The 16,896-nt window shown below is 36.7% G+C and overlaps 1 protein-coding gene across 1 annotated transcript in view; it reads right to left on the reverse strand.

The window, feature by feature from the left end:
* The window catches only part of Aldh (Aldehyde dehydrogenase), a 121,483-nt gene extending 109,124 nt beyond the window's left edge, over positions 1–12,359 (reverse strand). The window contains exon 1 of the mRNA XM_089596266.1: positions 11,950–12,359. Coding sequence (XP_089452392.1) covers positions 11,950–12,051 — 102 coding nt within the window. The 5' untranslated portion in view covers positions 12,052–12,359. The remainder of the gene's footprint in view (positions 1–11,949) is intronic.
* Positions 12,360–16,896: the final 4,537 nt, after the last annotated feature.

A 16,896-nucleotide genomic window follows, 5' to 3' on the forward strand; every position in this document is an offset into this window, starting at 1 on the left:
TTTTCACTATAATTTTTATTTATAATTTATATTTTTTCACTATATTTTTATATTAAAACTTTCCATCTATGCGTGGAAGCGGAAAAAAATGCATATAGATGTTGCACAGCAGAAAAAAATTGGGCTGCCATGGAGCAAGATTCGACGGCACATGAACCAACTAAATTTAAAGAGTGCACTGCACACGGAATATATTCAGCCAATGGGTTGACTTTTTTAATGCGAGCTTGTAACCCTGAATTAATAAGCACCTAACATATTACTTGCGTTGTCGTACGATTGACTTCTATAATTTTAAATATCCAAATCGAGTTCTCGTATGGTATTTAAAACAGTTTCCGCCAAGTCTTTAGATTTATGCCCACAGTCTGATATAAATTTGATAAATCTTTTTTTTGGTGGGCCTGTTGTATCAACGTATCGTAAAATGAATGTGAGTTGATCAGTGTGTGAGATGTCAGGTGTGGAATCAACGCTTATTAAAAAATATTTTGCTTTCTTACCCTCATCAACTATTTTTTTTAACAAATGTTCAACCATCAAGTTTATTATTTCTTCACAAATAGTAGATGATAGATAAGAAATTTTTCCACTTCCTTGATTACCACGTGACTCTATATGATTCTTGAGAAAAGGATCAAACTCAGCTATAAGCTCTAAAAGCATCATATAATTGCCGTTATCAAGAGATCCAAATAATTCATGTTTTCCTCTAAAAGCTAAGCCTCTCGGTGCCAATGATTTTATCACAGCAATAACGCGCCGTAAAACATTACGCCAATAATTTATCTCGGTTTCAATTTGGATTTGCAAATAATTATTAACTGTATTTGTTACTTTACTTCTATTTAAAAATGTAATCACGTTTGTTTTATGTGCGCGAGATTCTTCGTGCTCTTTAACACGTTGATGCACATTACTCCAGTCAGAATAGCCTGTAGTTAAGGGCTGTGATTCACCAAATAACTTGCATGGGCCACAAAAAATAGCATTGGCACTTAATGAATAAATTACCCACGAACGCTATTGCACTTGACCGTTAATTATGGTTCTTGAAAAAATTGAATAACTCAAATATCAATTACGATCGTAGATAAGCCGCTTAGACACAGAAAAATCAATATTTTTATTTTGGTTAAAACCATGACGACATATTTCAGTTATCGTTTCTTCGTTTATCGTCCAATAAGCCAGATCATCGTTGATAAGTTTATTAGGCTCTCGAGAAGGTATACTTGCAACTAATACGCTATTTGAACTTTCAGTTGGTTTGTTGTCCTTATCTTTAATTGAATTCAATACTGCAAAATTTAATATTGGCATGATACTTTCTTGGCAAACTGCTTCACTATTGTGTAATGTTGATTCATCAATAGTATTTAGATTTCTACTATCTTTTTCATTTGCAGTGAGATCATCTGGAACGATGTATTTTAGTTAATTAGGATACATCAAACACTAATTCGTTTTTTTTTAGATTTCTTACAGATTTAAAAATTATAAATTTTATTCAAAAAGTTCATAGATATGTTCGGGATCCCGAGATTGGGAAAACGCGGGCGACCCGCAGTGGCCTAAAACCGCCTAAGTAGGCGGTTTCGGGCCACCGTGGGTCGTCCGCGTTTGCCTACAATCTCGGGACCCTGAAAAAATCTTATGCATCATCAAAATAAAAGTAAATATACATTGATCCCATTAAACTCGACAAAGAGACGTTTTATGTATGTATATATGCTTGCGCAGGAGCGTTTTATTGGCGTCATTCGTTCGCGGATTATTTTATTATTTGTGTATTGGACCACTCTTAATCAAAAGTTAAAGTACATTTGTGGCTTAAATATAGAGTGCATATTATAAGGTATGATCAGGACCAACGCGGACAAACGCGGGCAACCTGCGGTGGCTCGAATTCATCCGAACTTAACTGAGAACACTTTTTTTTGGGAACGAACTCGGACGACTTTGAGTCGCCGCGAATGCCTTGCGTTTGCCTGATCTTTGAACCTGAATATATCTATATGTGTAATCAAACACAGGGAAGACCGAGTGATTAGCGAATGATAAACAAACGAACGATGTTAATCGAATCATATCTACTCAGCAAATTTGGCTCAAGCGCGAATGTGCACAGTTCTAGGATTGTCATCAAAGATTTGTTTGTTATACTTACTATCATCAACAGTAGGTCGAATTAAAGACTCATCTTTTTTAGGAAAAAAATTATCTAATTTAGGAGTCTTAGAAATGACTTTTTCTCCAAGGCTAAGCTTTTTTTTTTTGCAATTTTTTTATATTGAGCACCACTCAATTTTTCTGGGCGACTCATAGCTAACAAGTAATATAGACCTGAGACTAAATTTCAATTACGAAAGATTTGTTGGGTGTTTACAATATCGAAAAAAAAAGTCACAAAAGTTAATAACGATTGAGGTTACCCTTTCTATACAACTCAGATTAGCTCTTCGTGATTACAACAACTAAACACTTTAGCAAATTCACATAGTCACTGACTATCACGAAAAAAGCTTTGAAAAAAAAAAAAAAAAAAATTTAAAATGTTTATTTAGCAATGCTACAGTTAAAAAAAAATTGATATAAACCGTTCGATAAACAAAAACAACCTGAACCATATACTATGTATAAATCTAATAGCTTCTTCTACTGTTCTACGGTTGTCAGCTGTTTCAACTGATGCGTAAGTAATAAAGGCGCATTAACACGAACTGCATTTTGCAAGTGTTTTTAAGGTTGCGTTCGCGATTAAGGGAGCGTGTATATGGAGGTCCTACATGTCGAGTGGCGTGGAATTGCCTTAAAATACATGTGGAATGCACCCATGGGCAAACCGCAGGTTCGGTAAAACCTCCGTCCCTCTGGCGACAGGTTCATTTTAAACTAATAAGCCTAAAAACAGTTTTTATTCGTCGTAAATAGCGATATAAGTCGTAACTTTGCAGAATTAGAAATTAGTGTAATACAATAACTCGAAAATTTTAAATTGATTTGTTAACAAAAGGTTGTGTAGTTAAAAAAAAAAGGTCAACTATAAGCAAATTGTATAATAGTTCACTTTAGGGCTGAGTTGCAGAAAAGGAATTAATTCAGTCAAGTCAAACAGATTTTTTGTATTCATTTTTTCAAACTTAAATTTTGCTCCCATACAAGGGGCGGCAAGCTTGATGGCGTTGGGGCGGCAAAAATTCAAGTTTGTCCCTGATCACCTCCTCCAACGGAAAAAGTTAGTGTGGAAAAACGTAGCAAACCGTAACTTTCTGTGATGTAATGTACAGTTTGGTTGGATTTCGGACCACAGTTACAGTTTGTTACGTTTTGTTACGTTTGATTATAGTCAACTACAACCCAACACATCGTCTTACGATTCGTTACATTTTATTATAATTCTAAAAAGACACTTGAATCGCGTGAAAAAGCAACTGTAGTAAACTCTAATAAACTCTAAGGAAGTGTTCTCATCTGTAATGTTTTATAACAGCTTACAGTTTTTTGCAGTTTATTAAACTTTTTTATATTTTATTATCATTGATAACTTTTAGGCACATTTCCTTACATTTTCGAATTAAATTTGCCTTAAATAAAAAAAACTTGAGTAACTATTATGAAAAATTATAAGTGTAACAGCATGTGGTAAATCGTATTAAAACGTAAGAAAATGTAAAAAAACGTAACACAACATAATAAAGTGTAACCCACCTGAAAAAAATGTCGGAATTCTACGTAGAATTACTTCTGTAAAACTTTCAGGAAAGCCATATGGCATTACACATGTTTTTACATATGGCATTACATAAAGGGTTTTAGCTTGGTGATGCCATATGTAATTCCATATGGAAAAACACATGGAATTACTAATTGGAAATAGAAAATATTTCTATTATCTAGAAATAACTGCAAAATACCATGGAGCTATTCACATAGACATTTTTTACTTATTTCATTGTGAACTTTCATATTGAAAAGGGGTTTTCCCTGTTCCGCTAAACTCAAAGTGAGTGAACAGACTGAACAGACCTATACCTCTTTTTCTATCAGGCAACAAAGCCTATGGTCGCAACTATGTTGACTGACAGAGAACACAGTATACGTCTGCTCAGTCTGTTCACTCAATTTGAGTTTAGCGGAACAGTGGAACCCCTTTTTCAATATGAACGTTCACAATGAAATAAGCAAAAAATGTCTATGTAAATAGCTCCCTTAATAAGTTATTTGCTGACAACAGTTCATCTTACCATCGGGATGATAACTCCAAAACAAGGGGGTTCAGCTGACTACTTTTGTAGAAAAAAAATTCTTTTTTTTAATATTTTTTTTTATTCCTGAAATATAACTTGAATCCTCTTGTTTTTGAGTTATCATCCATATGGTAACACTAATTGTCCACAGTAAATGACGAATTACAGTATTATTCTGCAATTATTTCTAGATGACAAAATTTTTTTCCTTTTTGCAATTCGTAATTCTATGTGTTTTTTCAAATGCAATTACATATGGCATTACCAAGCTAGAACCCCTTATGTAATGCCATACGTAAAACCATATGTAATGCCACATGGCTTTCCTGAAGGTATTACAGAAGTAATCACACATAGAATTCTGTCTTTCTTTTTCAGGTGGGTAAGAAACGTCCGAAATCCATGAGACTATTACAGTTCCTTACATTTTCTTACATTTTCTTGCAAGTTACGGCATATTATTACACATGTTCACTTTTTCTAACATTTTGTTACGTTTTTAAATTTCCGCTGGGGTTATTTCTAACACTTACAAAACTTTGCCCAATTTAATTGTGTACCCTTTATTGACTACAAAACACTTTTTCGCGATGATCAGATAAATGCACTCTATATTATTTTAGCTATTTTAGTATTTCATTCTCGTATAGACATATATTGCAGAGTAACACAAACACCAATCCCCACACAACCCGGGGCGCTTACTAGTCACTTTGTTATTAAATAAATAAATTAAATAACACAAGCGCCAATCCCCACACAACCTGGGGCACTTACCAGCCGCGTTCTTATTAAATAAATAAATGATATAACACAAGCGCCAATCAATGACGCAAGTTCTAATACCATGTAAACATTACTGATTTTACTGTTATTTATAGCTTAAATAATTAAGATAGTGACCAGTAAGCGCCCTGGGTCGTGTGGGGATTGGCGCTTGTGTTATTAAATTTATTTATTTATTAATAAGTCAACCAATTAGCGCCCTGAGTCGTGTGGGGATTGGCACTTGTGTTATTAAATTTATTTATTTATTAATAAGTCGACCAATCAGCGCCCCAGGTTATGTGGTGTAGCCAATTTGAACTTCGCGCTCCTTTGGGTGCCATTGTAGAGAGCACTGCTCGCGACAGTGGCACCTAAAGTGGCTCAAAGTTTAAATTGGCTATATGTAGCATGACGTGAAAACCCAGATAACACGACAGTATTTCATACATAACAAATTATTATATAAACCCCAAGCTATTTAACCCAATAACCCGGTGAGCCTACTGGTCGATTTGTTATTAAATAAATAAATTAAATAACACAAGCGCCAATGCCCACACGACCTGGAGCGCTTACTGGTCGCTTTGTTATTAAATAAATAAATTTAATACCACGAGCGCAAATCCCCAAACAAGCCAGGGCGCTTACTTGTCGCTTTGTTATTAAATAAAAAAATTAAGTAACACAAGCGCCCATCCCCACATGACCCGGAGCGCTTACTGGTCGCTATGTTATTAAATAAATAAATTAAATAACAAAAGCGCCAATCACCACATGATCCGAAGCGCTTACTTATCGCTTTATTAATAAACAAATTAGATAACACAAGCGCCAATCCCCACACAACCCGGGGCGCCTACTGGCCGCTTTAATAATAATTTATTAAATTAAATATTACGAGCACCACTTATTAGACAACTCGAAGCACTTACTGGCCACTATAAATCTAATAAAGCTTTCAATTAAAACATAAGCAACAATGCTACCAGGCAACCGGAGGCACTTATTTGCTTAACCATTAATTTTATGAAAAAATCATAACTCAATGACGCAAGCGCTTATACCACATAAACATTACTGCTTTTACTGTTATTTACAGCTTAAATAATTAGAATAGTGACCAGTAAGCACGCAAGATTGTAAAGGGATTGGCAATCGTGTTATTTAATTTATTATATTAATTAACAAAGGGACAAGTAAGCACTTCGAGTTGTGTGGGGATTGAAGCTCGTGTTATTTAATTCACTATATTAATTAATAAAGCGACCAGTAAGCGCCCCGGGTTGTGCAGGGATTGGCGCTCGTGTTTTTTAATTTATTTATTTAATAACAAAGCGCCTAGTAAGCGCCCCAGGTTGTGTGGTGATTGGTGTTTGCTTTATTAAATTAATTTATTTAATAACAAAGTGACCGTCAAGCGCCCCGGATGTGTGGGGATTGGCGCTTGTGTTATTAAATTTATTTATTCAATAACAAAGCGACCAGTAAGCGCCCCAGGTCATGTGGAAATTGGCGCTTGAGTTATTTAATTTATTTATTTAATGGCAAAGTGACCAGTAAGCGCCACGGGTTGTGTGGGGATTGGTGCTTGCGTTATTAAATTAATTTATTTAAAAAAACAAAGCGACCAGTAAGCGCCACGGGTTTTGTGGTGATTGGTGCTTGTGTTATTTAATTTATTTATTTAATATGAAAGCGACCAGTCAGTGCCCCGGGTCATGTGGGGATTGGCGCTTGTGTTATTTAATTAATTTATTTAATAACACAAGCGTCCAGTAAGCGCCCTGGGTCGTGTGGGGATTGCCGCTTGTGTTATTTAATTTATTTATTTAATAACAAAGCAACCAGTAAGCGCCCCGGGTTGTGTGGTGATTGGTGCTTGTGTTATTTAATTTATTTATTTAATAACAAAGCGACCAGTAGGCTCACCGGGTTATTGGGTTAAATAGCTTGGGGTTTATTTATTAATTTGTTATGTATAAAATACTGTCGTGTTATCTGGGTTTTCCCGTCTTGCTTGATGTAGCCAATTTGAACTTCGCGCTTTTTTGGGTGCCACTGTCGAGAGCACTGTACCAAAACCAGCTTCAGTATGTTTTGACGGATTTTTATTTTTTGAAAGGAGATGGGTTTTTTTACATAAATGGTTGTTACGGTTAGTATAATTTTCTGTAGGACACTAGTTTTCATGTCAGACATTTTACACTGAGCTCCAAAACATACCAACAAAAACAAACAATTACCGTTGATCAGCTGGTTATGTTATTCTATTTCGGAGAGGTAAAGTTCGCTATGGTCACATGTGCAGGAACGACCAATGCGTAACTCATTTACGCCCGTGAGTGCGAGTGAGAAAGAGATACTTCGACCCTCTCACTCGCACTCGCCGGCCTGCATGGATTACGCATCAGTCTTTCCTGCACATGGGACCATAGTGAACTTTGCCTCTCCGAAATAGCTCTGATTGGCTGTTTCTATTGCGGACAGTCTATTACGGAGCTCTATTTTGTACCATGGAACTGCACCCTAAGCTATTGTTCACATGGAGTACAATAGAGCAAGCAAGAAAGGAATTTCTCCATAAGCGGCTGTGTTAAGTTTATTGCGCTGAAGGATAGCCCTATTGCGCGGCGCAATAGACTTAACACAGCCACTTATGGAGAACTTCCTATCCTGCTCGCTCTATTGCGCTCCATGTGACTGCAGCCTAACAGCCAAGAACTTAAAAATGTACTTATGACAGAATTAGATAGACATGTATGTATACAAGTATCTTACCTTTGGGCTTGCATGAATTCGATGTACTTATAAGTCATGTCCGTTTTTATCGTCTAGCAGCTAGACTCTAGCTATACTTTTTCTATTGGTACATCCATAGAGGTATAAGAATAGAGGGGAAAAGCGCTATACTAGCCCATTAGCGGCAGCGACAGCATAACTAAGTGTAACGGGGCATCTGTCCTTGTTGCCAAAGCCACGTTATTGGCTACTTCTTCGTCCTGAATCCTACAGTTGATTCAATCTCATGTATGACTCGACCAATAACATAACTGCCAGACAAAGACAGATGCCTCGTTACGTAGCGAATTCTGCTGTCGCATATCACGCCCCCTTTTCTCCTCTATTCTTATACCTCTATGGGTACATCAGTTATCTTGAGGTTTCTGTTGGACAACAACGAACACTTGATTGAGAGTTGGGATCGATGTATCGATGGCAATATCGACAGTTCATAATGTGGTAGATTTAAATTTAGTCATTTCGCTTTCTTATAGTTATTATACTACTATTATTGCTATAGCTATAATTATTATTATTATTATTATTATTTTAAAAATTATTTTTAATAATTAAAATAACTTATATTTTTAATAAAAAAAGATTCTTTAATAATTATTCAAAAATAGAACACTTAGTTACAACAATGATTTTTAAAAAATATAAATCAATGACAGTGATGTAAAATAATTACTGTGCAAGCGTGTCCCTGCTCTTCTTGTACACGCCTGATGCACTTGCGAGTGCATTAAAGTCCAATAAATTAATGCAAATAATTGTATGCTAGTCTTACACACTTGTTGTGCAAGCGACGTAAGCACACGTCTCTATGCACTTCTTGTGCAAGTCTGATTCACTTGTAAGTGCACCAAACTGAAAAAATTTATGCAAGTCTGACGCACTTCTTGCGCAAGTATCGTGCGTATGCGCCCCTTTGCACTTCCTGTGCACGTTTGATGTACTTGCGAGTGCACTGAAATGAAAAAATTAATGGAAGCAACTTTATGCAAGTCTGACGCACTTCTTGCGCAAGTGTCGTGCACATGCGTCTGAGTACACTTCTTGTGCACGTCTGATGCACTTACGAGTACGTTAAAGTGAAAAAATTAATGCAAGTAACTGAATGCAAATCTTGTGCACTTCTTGGGCAAGTGTCTTGCACCTGTACCTTGCAGCAGATTCATGTAATTCTGCGGAAGCAGACCAAGCATCGTCTTATGCAATTTATTTACTAAACGAAACTTTGCGTAAGAATTGCATAAGAATTGCATTAACTGTGCTACCAGGGGCAATTATAGCTATAAATACAGCTTCAATTAATAGATAAAATAATAGCTGATAATTTTTGACTGATAGTAAATTTTTAGGGCATGAGATAGCTACCTGAGATCTTAGGTGAGATCTCATGCGATAGTCACAGACAGGGAATATTTGATAAGAATATTTCTTCATGACTTGATTATTATTACATTAAAAATATTTTATAACGACGTATATTTATAAAACAAAGACGTAAATACGGATTATTTTGACATCCAAATGCAATACAAATTTTTTTTTTACCATCAAAAATACAATAAAGTGTCAAGTACGATTTCCACTATTGCAATTTATGAATATTTTCTCACAGCACAAAAATTTTGTAAGTGTTTTTTTCATTAAAAAGTTCACTATATCTTCCATACTACAGTATTACATAAGATTGTTTAAAGAATACCAAAAGAACACTTCGTTCACTTTAATAAAAATTCTTTTAGTCACCTTTTTAAATAATATAAGAATTTTAAAAGGATTATTTTATTAGGGACATTCGCGTATTCTTAAAGAATTTTTTTACAGTGAAAATCTGCATATTGGGTTATCTACTACAATGGCCATTGCAGGAGATCTGTCGACGTTGAATTATCCAGTATAGTTACGTAAGGTACTGGTACATAATTTTCAATATTTTAATTGTCTAAAAATATTACTAAACGCACTAACACATTCGCTGTTTACACGCTGCACGTTATATTTAAGTACTCGCGCGTAAGAGTTGCGTCGAAGCGCCACGGCGTAACATGAAACAAGAGTGTAATACCTATTGGGCGTGTTGTGTCTGTATAATGTAATGTGTACTTTCTATATGCACGAAAATCACGTTAATACGTAAAAAAGTAGAGGTTCTGACATTAGTAGAACTAAGTTGTATTGGGAGTATTATTCAGAGAGACGAAAAACGGGGAGTTAGCCCGGCCCGCGCGGATGTACACTGGAGGCAGTTGAATTCGTAGAGCGGGAAGTATAAAATTTACCAATGAAAGAGGTTATGCGATGGAATCAGCCAATGGGAATAGAATATTTGAATTTCCCACTCAACAAATTAAACTGCCACCAGTGTACCAACTCCTTTACCGCACACTTTCTCTTATACCAATAACTTAAAACTTTACGACAGTAATTGTTGTATTTTTGAAAAATGCTTAGCAAGGCTTGATTTTTTGTCGAGTGTCTTCCTTTTGTCTGAGGTATCTATAAAAATGTTATTTGTTAGTCCAACACATTCATACTACACGCAAAAAAAATGCTAGTTCTCAAAGCCCGTTTGCATACTCTGACAGTGTTCAAGTAACGCGTGGGCTATTATTGCATGACTATTTGGGTCTGTTTGCGTTAAAGATTGTTACGTACGGTTGAGCTGCCATAACACAACGATAAGTATGTCGAAAGATATATTTCGGATGTATACAGCTCGCCACAGCGGTGAGTTATTAAAGCTTGTTAAGAGGAGCTGCGAGAGCCGGCCGATCAGGCTCCCACAACACAATGTCAGAGTTTAATGTGCAGGCTGCTTCTGAAAGCTTCTAAATGCTTAATTTTGGTCTCTAATATCCATTCATTGTTATTTTTAACATACGGTTACTCAAAAGGCTTCAAGAGTTTTAAAAGTTATCTGTACATATAAAAATAATAAAAACACATCATTGATAATTGCTAAGTCGTAAATTTTTTCATTTATATTATAAAGGGGCTATAAATTTGGTAATTTTTTTTTTAATGAAATTTATCATTATATTATTTAATCTGTAGATTGTAGTTAGTGCGAATTGAACTAAGAACTAAGAACTAAGAACCCACGCGTTACTTGAACACTGGCAGCGTATGCATACAGGCTTTGAGAACTAGCATTTTTGTGCGTGTAGACCCTAATAATAACTAAAGGCAACCTAACCTTGTTCTCTGTTCAGAGATCGTTAAACTATTGATGTTTTACAATTTTTTTTTTCAAAAATTGCCTTTGCCAAATGTAAAAATTAAAAACAACTGTGTGCATTCCTGATATGTTTCAACATAACATTAATTTTTTGGCACGGTAATACATTTTGAACTTTTCTCTTTTACGTGGATGAAGAATTTATCATAGACATATAAGAAATGTAGACTGCTCGTCCTTATGTACGGCGCTAAAGCACGAGTAGAAAGAGACACAACATCGAACGTAAAAATCTGTTTCTCTCGCACATTGCCAAAGGTGGGGGTCAGTAAAATAAGGCCAGTTGATGCAACCTCCCCACCGTTAGCAACGCGAGAGAGAGAGAGAGAGACAGATATACACGTTCAATATTGTGTCTCTTTCTAACTGTGCTTCAGCGCCGTTTATTTTTTATATGTCTATGGGATTCATCATAACCAGTGGCCGTACCATATAACTTTTTTTCGCTTCGGGGGCCAGTGTTATAACATAGGCCAATGTACAGAAAAATAGTTACATGGTACGGTCCCAGCACGTAAATAGTTACGATACTTTATCTACACCAGTCGAGGTGTTATCTTTATTTTTTGCTTTCATTACATTTTCGTTTAAAGACCCTCAAGAAACAAAGTTAAATTAGCAATACAAACTCTCACTACAAAATATGATTTTAAATTTTGAGTTTTGACACAACAAAATTAGAATAGAAACAAACAGAATACCCATGTTAACAACACAATGATTAAGTGACATCTGATACACTCCAAACAATTAGTTATAAGATATCTTCTAAACATCATTTTTGCTAAAAAAAATTTATTATTCGTGAGTTCAGACTAAGAGTAAAAAAAGTTATTAACATGGAACACATTTTAAATATTATGTAAGATACAAACTAAATATACATATAAATCTACCAACTCCGGTATAGAGAACTGGTGGATTAATTTCAGGCATCGGTATGGAAGAAGTGGTGAGGCCACGCACGCTTGAATTAAAACGTTTGCAGATAAGTCGCAGCATCTCGCCGTAATTTTTTAGTTTTAAAAAATCAGTCTCACATTCTATTGTCTTCCTGCACTTACTTCCTTCTACTGATAAATTACACGAGCTACTCACTATATCTAACACGTCCTAAAATTCTTGTATGACTTGCATCTGCAAGGGCTGACCTTAAGCATCTAGTCTAGTCTCTACAAATGGTCTACAATACAATCTACAAACAGTATTTACGCTTTATGTGGAGCAACGTGGAAACAATAGACCAAGAGCTGATGCCTGAGGATTGTCGAGAATTTAGACCAGCCTACCTGCAGCCGCAACTCTCACAGTAATTAAGAAACCTTAAAATTCACAGGAATCTAAGATATTATTGATGTATAATTAAAGTTTCATTCTAGTTTTTTTTTTTTAAGGTGGTGGCTATCCCGGCTATACTGCTGGGTTCTGCCAATTTCCAATCTCGCAGGCGCCAGGCATGAGACTTTGAAGTTGGCGACCGTAAATATTAAATATTAATATTTTGCACTCATTCAGGGCTTGAATGATTTCTCCTTACTTGCGGATTTATCGTCCACTTGAATTTTTATTTGCGGATCAGTAGTTTGCATAGAGATATAAGGATAGAGTGCGCTAGAGGCTGAATACAGCGATACGGTAAAAGAAAGAGATGGTTGCCGAGTGTCCTCTCAGTCTCTTTCTACCCGAGCACTGTGATTGGCTGATGCTCAAGAGACAATAACCTATGTCAGTAGATTCGTTCACCTTACAATCCAGGGACGGTCGGGGACAGTGTGGGCGAGTCGGAGACGAAAGTGAACAAGTGCTCTTCTCCGATCGTCCGCGATCGTCCCTGACCGTACGCGATGTGCAGTTGTACACGTTAGGTTAGGTTAATGCAAAAAGTAAACAAACTTGTTTGTATTTGCACTTCTTTATTTACGAACTATTGTTTACATACAGCATTGACCTAACCTAACGTGTACAACTGCGCATCGTGTACGGTCAGGGACGATCGCGGACGATCGGAGAAAAACACTTGTTCACTTTCGTCTCCGACTCGCCCACACTGTCCCCGACCGTCCCTGAATTGTAAGGTGAACGAATCTAATGACTGCCGCTGACGGCCAGAATACCCCCTTGAGCAGCAGCCATTCAGCCAATCACAGCGCTCAGCTAAAAAAAGATGGAGAGGACACTCGGCGACCATCTCTTTCTTTTACCGTATCGCTCCCCCTCACGTACATTAGTATAGTGAGCGCACTTTATCCTTATATCTCTATGGTAGTTTGCGAGATATTTGCAAAATTAAAAGTCAAAATTAGGCGCAGCGCTGAAGTATAAAAAACTTTGTTTTAAGTGCTAAAGTGGGTTAAAATCCAATTCTACCTATGTGATTCGATTCCTCCTTATTTGTAGATTACGGAGATATATAAACTAATGTAATTAAATGTCACAAAGTTTGTAAATAATGAATTGACTTACTGAGTAAGAGAATCTAGTAACTTTTGTCTAGTGAATTTTGGTCCAGTGCTCCGTTCCGAAAACTTTAGTAGGTATTAATCTATTAATTATAAGTTATAAGTTATTCAGCTTTTGGGTCGATACACACACACATACATGAATTACATACTTTAAACTCAAGGAAAAATTTATTCGTCAATAGGTACCGATTATTCAACTTGAGAATCTAATATCTTGAATCTATTGTGGCAAACACTGTGGACTGACATTTATTCATTACGCGCGAAATTTTAATATTTGTTGTTATTCAAGAAACAAATAACAACACAACTAAAAAAAAGCAGTACAGCCAGCGCTCTCAAAAGTGACTGCCGAACTTGCGGAAAATTCAAATTGGCTATATGGAGCAAGACGCTAAAACCCCAGATAACTCGACAACATTTCATACACCATAACTTGATAAATTAATCCTGAGCTATTTAACCCAATAACCCAACGCGCCTAAAAGCAGTATCACAAGCTTTAATAATTAATAAAATACAATAATCAATAACGCAAGCGCCAATCCCCACACAACCCGGGGCGCTTACTGGCCGCTTTGTTTTTTAATATAATAAATAAAATAACACAAGCGCCAATCCCCACACAACCCGGGGCGCTAACTGGCCGCTTTGTTTTTTAATATAATAAATCAAATAACACAAGCGCCAATCCCCAAACAACCCGGGGCGCTTACTGGCCGCTTTGTTTTTTAATATAATAAATAAAATAACACGAGCGCAAATCCCCACAAAACCCGGGGCGCTTACTTGCCGCTTTGTTTATTTTTTTAAAAAATAATTAACGCAAGTACCAATCACCACACAACCCAGAGCGTTTACTGGCCGCTTTGTTTATTATTTAGAAAGATAATTAACGCAAGTACCAATCACCACACAACCCGGATCGCTTACTGGCCGCTTTGTTTTTTAATATAATAAATAAAATAACACAAGCGCCAATCCCCACAGAACCCGGGGCGCTTACTTGCCGCTTTGTTTATTATTTAAAAAAATAATTAACGCAAGTACCAATCACCACACAACCCGGAGCGCTTACTAGCCGCTTTGTTTTTTAATATAATAAATCAAATAACACAAGCGCCAATCCCCACACAACCCGGGGCGCTTACTGGCCGCTTTGTTTTTTAATATAATAAATAAAATAACACAAGCGCCAATCCCCACACAACCCAGGGCGCTTACTTGCCGCTTTGTTTATTATTTAAAAAAATAATTAACGCAAGTACCAATCACCACACAACCCGGAGCGCTTACTGGCCGCTTTGTTTTTTAACATAATAAATAAAATAACACAAGCGCCAATCCCCACACAACCCAGGGCGCTTACTGGCCGCTTTGTTTTTTAATATAATAAATAAAATAACACAAGCGCCAATCCCCAAACAACCCGGGGCGCTTACTGGCCGCTTTGTTTTTTAATATAATAAATGAAATAACACAAGCGCCAATCCCTACAGAACCCGAGGCGCTTACTGGCCGCTTTGTTTTTTAATATAATAAATAAAATAACACAAGCGCCAATCCCCACACAACCCAGGGCGCTTACTGGCCACTTTGTTTATTATTTAAAAAAATAATTAACTCAAGTACCAATCCCCACACAACCCGGGAAGCTTACTTGCCGCTTTGTTTATTATTTAAAAAAATAATTAACGCAAGTACCAATCACCACACAACCTGGAGCGTTTACTAGCCGCTTTGTTTATTATTTAAAAAAATAATTAACGCAAGTACCAATCGCCTAAAAGCAGTATCACAAGGTTTAATGATTAATAAAATACAATAAACAATAACGCAAGCGCCTAACCCCACACAACCCAGGGCGCTTACTGGCCGCTTTGTTTTTTAATATAATAAATAAAATAACACAAGCGCCAATCCCCACACAACCCGGGGCGCTTACTGGCCGCCGCTTTGATTTTTAATATAATTAATAAAATAACACAAGCGCCTATCCCCACACAACCCAGGGCGCTTACTTGCCGCTTTGTTTATTATTTAAAAAAATAATTAACGCAAGTACCAATCACCACACAACCCGGAGCGTTTACTGGCCGCTTTGTTTATTATTTAAAAAAATAATTAACGCAAGTACCAATCGCCTGAAAGCAGTATCACAAGGTTTAATGATTAATAAAATACAATAAACAATAACGCAAGCGCCAAACCCCACACAACCCGGGGCGCTTACTGGCCGCTTTGTTTTTTAATATAATAAAAAGAATAACACAAGCGCCAATCCCCACACAACCCGGGGTGCTTACTGGCCGCCGCTTTGTTTTTTAATATAATTAATAAAATAACACAAGCGCCGATCCCCACACAACCCGGGGCGCTTACTGGCCGCTTTGTTTTCAAATATAATAAATAAAATAACACAAGCGCCAATCCCCACACAACCCGGGGCGCTTACTGGCCACTTTGTTTATTATTTAAAAAAATAATTAACGCAAGCGCCAATCCCCACACAACCCGGGGCGCTAACTGGCCGCTTTGTTTTTTAATATAATAAATCAAATAACACAAGCGCCAATCCCCAAACAACCCGGGGCGCTTACTGGCCGCTTTGTTTTTTAATATAATAAATAAAATAACACGAGCGCAAATCCCCACAAAACCCGGGGCGCTCACTTGCCGCTTTGTTTATTTTTTTAAAAAATAATTAACGCAAGTACCAATCACCACACAACCCAGAGCGTTTACTGGCCGCTTTGTTTATTATTTAGAAAGATAATTAACGCAAGTACCAATCACCACACAACCCGGATCGCTTACTGGCCGCTTTGTTTTTTAATATAATAAATAAAATAACACAAGCGCCAATCCCCACAGAACCCGGGGCGCTTACTTGCCGCTTTGTTTATTATTTAAAAAAATAATTAACGCAAGTACCAATCACCACACAACCCGGAGCGCTTACTAGCCGCTTTGTTTTTTAATATAATAAATCAAATAACACAAGCGCCAATCCCCACACAACCCGGGGCGCTTACTGGCCGCTTTGTTTTTTAATATAATAAATAAAATAACACAAGCGCCAATCCCCACACAACCCGGGGCGCTTACTTGCCGCTTTGTTTATTATTTAAAAAAATAATTAACGCAAGTACCAATCACCACACAACCCGGAGCGCTTACTGGCCGCTTTGTTTTTTAACATAATAAATAAAATAACACAAGCGCCAATCCCCACACAACCCAGGGCGCTTACTGGCCGCTTTGTTTTTTAATATAATAAATAAAATAACACAAGCGCCAATCCCCAAACAACCCGGGGCGCTTACTGGCCGCTTTGTTTTTTAATATAATAAATGAAATAACACAAGCGCCAATCCCTACAGAA

This window comes from Copidosoma floridanum, unplaced genomic scaffold (genome assembly GCF_036245765.1).
Source record: "Copidosoma floridanum isolate Cflo_tuat_1 unplaced genomic scaffold, Cflo_Japanese_pri ptg000030l, whole genome shotgun sequence".
In the NCBI taxonomy this organism is placed as follows: domain Eukaryota; kingdom Metazoa; phylum Arthropoda; class Insecta; order Hymenoptera; family Encyrtidae; genus Copidosoma; species Copidosoma floridanum.